At 48.2% G+C, this 5,488-nt stretch overlaps 1 protein-coding gene across 1 annotated transcript in view; it reads right to left on the bottom strand.

Moving 5' to 3' along the window:
* LOC107114890 (ATP-binding cassette sub-family G member 2-like) overlaps positions 1–5,488 on the bottom strand; it is a 34,240-nt gene that overhangs the window by 2,493 nt on the left and 26,259 nt on the right. The window contains exons 11-13 of the mRNA XM_015416496.1: positions 4,494–4,648; positions 2,963–3,052; positions 1,177–1,292 (exon numbers count right to left, since the gene is read on the bottom strand). Of these exons, the coding sequence (XP_015271982.1) occupies positions 1,177–1,292; positions 2,963–3,052; positions 4,494–4,648 (361 nt within the window). The remainder of the gene's footprint in view (positions 1–1,176; positions 1,293–2,962; positions 3,053–4,493; positions 4,649–5,488) is intronic.

Below are 5,488 nucleotides of genomic sequence, written 5' to 3'. Positions count from 1 at the left end.
CTGCAGGATGAGCGATCAATAAATCAAAAGGTATTATTATTATTATAAGGCTCAGCACAGGGTGACAGTCTGAGGTCAGGCCTACCAATATAGTGGAGTGGATAGGCCTGTTCTCCAGAGGCCAGGCCTACCAATATAGTGGACTGGAGTGGATAGACCTGTTCTCCAGAGGCCAGGCCTACCAATATAGTGGACTGGAGTGGATAGACCTGTTCTCCAGAGGCCAGGCCTACCAATATAGTAGAAAGGGGTGGGTAGACCTATTTTTGAGGTGTGGTGACCAGAATTGCACACAGTATTCGAAATGTGGTCGTACCATCAATTTGTTTTCTAAGGCTCAGCGCAGGGTGACATTCCAAGACCAGGCCTACCAATATAGTGGACTGGAGTGGGTAGACCTGTTCTCCAGAGGCCAGGCCTACCAATATAGTGGAAAAGGGTGGGTCAGATTTAACTTGGTTCTGTTTTCTCTTATCATGTTTAAATGATTCTTAAAATATAGTTTGAATATAATTTAAAATAATTTATATTATTTTTACAAGGTCATGGAACTAATCGTCTAAAAAATTAAATGACGCGATAGTCAAATGTAGACTTGTTCACAACTTTAATGCTACTAGCTTTCCCCCCCTCACTAGGTAGAATTTCTGCTCAACACTGTGGAACATAGAGGGAACATAGTTTGAATATAATTTAAAATAATTTATATTATTTTTACAAGGTCATGGAACTAATCGTCTAAAAAATTAAATGACGCGATAGTCAAATGTAGACTTGTTCACAACTTTAATGCTACTAGCTTTCCCCCCCTCACTAGGTAGAATTTCTGCTCAACACTGTGGAACATAGAGGGAACACTGCTCAGGAGGAAGTCACCTTTGTGAGCAATAAGCGACCCCAAATTTAAGACGATCAAGACAAATGTTCCCTCTAAGTTGTCAAGTCTTGTGAGCAAAAATTCTACTTTGTGAGCTACTGGCATTCAAGTTGTGAGCGAGCGATTGGGCTAATGCCTAAATTAGCTTGCTCTCGAGCCATCCTTCCTGAGCGAAGCCAAAAATGTGTGAGCTGGAGGCTAAAAAACTGTGAGCTGGCTCGCACTAACTCAGCTTAGAGGGAACGCTGATCAAGGCCCCATCTTTGTTGCAGCCCAGAATGCAAGAGCCTGACACTTACTTTTGCCCAAGTTGGGAAGTATTTTGGGAACAGCTGCTCAACACCAAGGATTCACTGCCGTTCGGCCGATCACTGCCACAGAAATACAAACCTCTAAACTCGTTCACTTCGAGGGCCTGTGCAGGAAACCAGAGACCAAATTAGAGGAATAATACAGATGGAGAGGAGAAACCCCAAATTAGCCTACTTATTTTTATTCTATGTATTTACTTTCTTTACAGCTCACCTCTCTCCGTGAGACTCAAGGGGGATTGCAGGATATAAAACAGCAAAGACAGACAGCACAAGACAAACAATGAACCATGTAATAGGACTTAGATTACAGAATCAGAGAACAGGGCAGACAAGAACCCACCTAAACGGAGGTATACTCCGCAGAAGGAGGAGGAGGAAGAAGAGTTAGATTTATACCCCGCCCTTCACTCAGAGTGGCTTACAACCACCTCCCCTTCCTCTCCCCAAAACGGACACCCTGTGTGGCAGGTGGGGCTGAGAGAGCTCTTTTGAGGACTGCTCCTGAGAGAACAGCTCTGAAAGGACTTGTGGCTGGCCCAAGGTCTCCCAGCTGGCTTCATGTGGAGGAGTGGGGAATCAAATCCAGTTCGCCAGGTTAGAGTCCGCCACTCTTAACCACTACACCGATACAGGAAGCGGAATTACCAGATACAAGGCAAAGCAGTAAAAGCAGGAGATACCTGCAATAATCTTCGCGGTGGATTACAACCTTATTCCATAATAAAGGCTGATCGTTCTACTTAATTTCTAATCTCTAATTAAAATGCCGTCTTGAACGCCACTGTTTTGCACGTTCAGTATTGGTAGATTTTAATAAATCCGCAGTCATTTGGTCAAGAAGCAAACCCACCAAGCAGCCTTTCACTATTTATTATCACTATTTAATACAAGCAGTTGAATTTAGCTTTGGTTTTGCCTCCCTCGATTTAAATAAAGGTCTGGATTTTCAGACAGTGGCGGTGTGTTTGGCCTCTGAAAAACATGCCATTTTCAAGCAAGGCTCACAACAATCATGATTCCCTTTGGAAATATTGTGTTGTGTTTTTTTTAAATCCCCGGAGGGATATTTTTTATTTTGCAAAACTACAAACTACAAAGAAATATTAGGGAAGGGACTACATCTATGGAGAAAGGAAAGCAAACCACACTAAACTAAAACCCCAAGAGGAGGAGATCCTTTTACTGTTAGTAAAGTATTAGTACTGTTAGTGTTAATATCACAATATACTTGTAGAGTCCTTGCTTGTAACAGTTCGCTGTTTATATGTTATTTTATTAGTTGGTATGAGAGAAATCTCTGATCATCTTCTTATTCTTCTCTTCAAAAGGCCGTTTCCCAAGTCTTTCTGCCTTTACTTCGGCTTTCTGTCTCTGAAATCGTATGCCACTCTGGCAGGTCCAAAACACAGTTGGCAGCCTCCAGGTGGGGCCTGGAGATCTGGAATTAAGGCTGATTTCCAGGCTACTGAGATCGTTTCCCCTGGAGAAAACGGCAGCTTTGGAGGATAGCCTTTCTATCACGTCACATCCCCTTCCCTCCCCGGACTCCACTGTCTCAATGTTCCGTGCCCCAAATCTCCAGGGATTTCCCTACCTCAGGCCAAACACGACAACGGCACTCAGCATGTAGGTGCCCAAACCAAGAGACCTGCTTCTCCTCCTCTCCTCCCTACACTGTCCAGAGAGCTGACGCTTCATTCACAGAACCTTATCAATCCTGGTACCGGAAGAGATCTTAAAAAGGAAGCACACAGAAAAGGCGCATACGAACCGTCAGGCCGTATCTGGGAATGCTGAAGTACTTCAGCCAGTTCAGCCAGCCCATCACAGAGGGAAGATTCACCAATAAGCCTGAAAAGATCTAGAATTTTTGAGGGGGGAGAAAATTTATACATCAATACAGGGGTCATTTCCTGCAGGAGCGCACGGGAGTGGAGCTCCGGCAGTAAGGAGCCCAGGGGGCGGGCACATGCAACAAGCCCCACCCCCTGCTCCCAGCAGCCCTCAGTCAGAGCAAGAGGCAGCCAGGTAAGTTGCAGAGAGGGCCCCCCCCCGGCCCAAAACAGTCCAGTGGCACCTTTAAGACCAAGTTTTATTCAGGTACAAGCTCTCCCTCCTCTGCAAGGACAGATCTGCACGTTCCTCCCCCCCCCCAATAGCTAGCAATCCAAAACAGTCCAATGGAGCCTGAGCAGTGGGTGTTGCCTTTGGACACACGTCCAGTGATGTCAGGGGGTGGGGCACATGCAAATAAGTTATGCTAATGAGCTCCTGCACCTCTTTTTCTACTAAATGACCCCTGCATCAATATATTCTTCAGAAGAATGTCACCAATAAGCCTGAAAAGATCTAGAATTTTTGAGGGGGGAGAAAACTTATATGTCGATATATTTTTCAGGAGAATGTCCTTGGCCAGGCCATGTGTGCCATAAAACGTAATGCCAGGTACTGGAGACAAAAACTTTATAAAGGACACAGGGAAACCCAACTAACAATATTATTTTTTCACTCAAAATACAAACATCCTTAAAACAGTAACACTCTCACAGTACTTCCTTAAAGTATCTCCTTGATGGCCACCAGTGTTCCCTCTAAGCTGAGTGAGTGTGAGCTAGCTCAGAGTTTTTTAGCCTCCGGCTCACACGTTTTTGTCTGAGCTCGGGAAGGATGTGGCTCCAGGGCAAACCAATTTATGCAGCAGCCAAATCGCTCGCTCACAGCTTTAATGCCAGGAGCTCACAAAGTAGAATTCTTGCTCACAGGACTCCACAGCTTAGAGGGAGCATGGACGGCCACCCTCCCCCTTCCACTAGCCGTTACCCATCAGCCCTGGGACAGGATCCAGGGACGTAATGCCCAGCCTCTGCCATGGGGCTAGGAAGGCCACGGCCAGTTGCTTGCGGGCCGGATAAGAGCCCTTGGTGGGCCGGTTCTGGCCCGCGGGCCTTGCGTTTGACGTCGTTCCTGTGGAAGCGGCCAGAATTCATGGATGGGCATTTCAAATACAAACTGACTTGCACACGTTAATAGGAGGGCTCCCAAACTGGTATGACTGACAAGGTTGCCAACCTCCAGGTGGGGCCTGAAGTCCTTCTGGAATGAAAACAGCTCTCCGGACCTCAAAAAAACAGTCCCCCTGGAGAAAGTGGGAGTTCTGGAGGGTGTATTCGATGCCGTTGCACCCCCGGTTGGGCTCTCGCCTCTCCCCAAACGTTGCCCTCCCCCAGCCCCGCCCCCAACTCTCCAGGAATTTCCCAGGCCAGAGTTGGCAAACCCGGTTAACGGATTCAGGCCAGGCTTACCAGCATGAAGACGAAGCAGATTGTGATGACGAGGTTCGCGATGGCCACCACGTCCATCCCGGCAGAGATGGCCAGGGCCATGGAAGTGGACGTGTAGGACACGAGCACCAGCGTCAACATGAAGAAGAAGAACCGCCCGGCGTCCGCTTGGTAGCCTGGAAAGAGAAGGACGGAGAGGTCCGGTGAACAGCTGAGCGCCAGGGGTGACTGCCGGAAAGGAAAGGCGGGAGGGAGCCGAAAACTTGCCCTTGTCTCCTGCTTCGGTGAGACAGGGACACAGGCCACGGGGCGTGGCTGGGGCATTTAGGAAGGGCCTCCGACTCATCTTTACAACCACTCAAATGACCGACATCGAACTAGGCTTGGCAAGCCCAGGTTGGGAAATTCCTGGGGATTTGGGGGGTGGAGCCTGACTCAGGGCTCTTTTTGTAGAAAAAGCCCAGCAGGAACGTATTAGCATAACAGGCCACACCCAACAGCAGGAACCCGTTAGCATATTGGGCCACACCCCTGACAGCACAGCTCATTAGCACATTAGGCCACACCCATATGTTGCCAGAAGTGTGGTCATCCAGCCACACCCACCTTTTGCTTGTTATTCTGTTTACCTTGTTTGTTGTCAACACCCAGGGCCTTTTTTTGTAGCAGGAACTCCTTTGCATGTTAGGCCACACACCCCTAATGTAGCCAATCCTAATGAGTTTCTGCTATTGGGTGTGGCCTATTATGCTAATGAGTCCCTGCTGGGCGTGGCCAACTTGGGAGCCAGCCGGAACTCTGTTCCTGTGCGTTCCTGCCCAAAAATAGCCCTGAGCCTGAGGAAGGCGGGCTTTGGGAAGGGGAGGGACCTCGGGGGTAGAATCAGAGATCAGATCTCAGACCGCACTTCCCTGCACCAGACTGATCTCCCGGCCCCGCCGGCCACACTGGGTAAGGTTGCTTATTTCTGAGCAAGAGTTCTTCGTTGCCTGCTCTGGAGTCAGGGGTTCATATCA

Source organism: Gekko japonicus, unplaced genomic scaffold (assembly GCF_001447785.1).
Source record: "Gekko japonicus isolate JY-2015 unplaced genomic scaffold, Gekko_japonicus_V1.1 scaffold2471, whole genome shotgun sequence".
Lineage (NCBI taxonomy): Eukaryota > Metazoa > Chordata > Lepidosauria > Squamata > Gekkonidae > Gekko > Gekko japonicus.
Note: the sequence above shows the minus strand (reverse complement) of the source record. Positions and strands in the feature narration are given on the sequence as shown.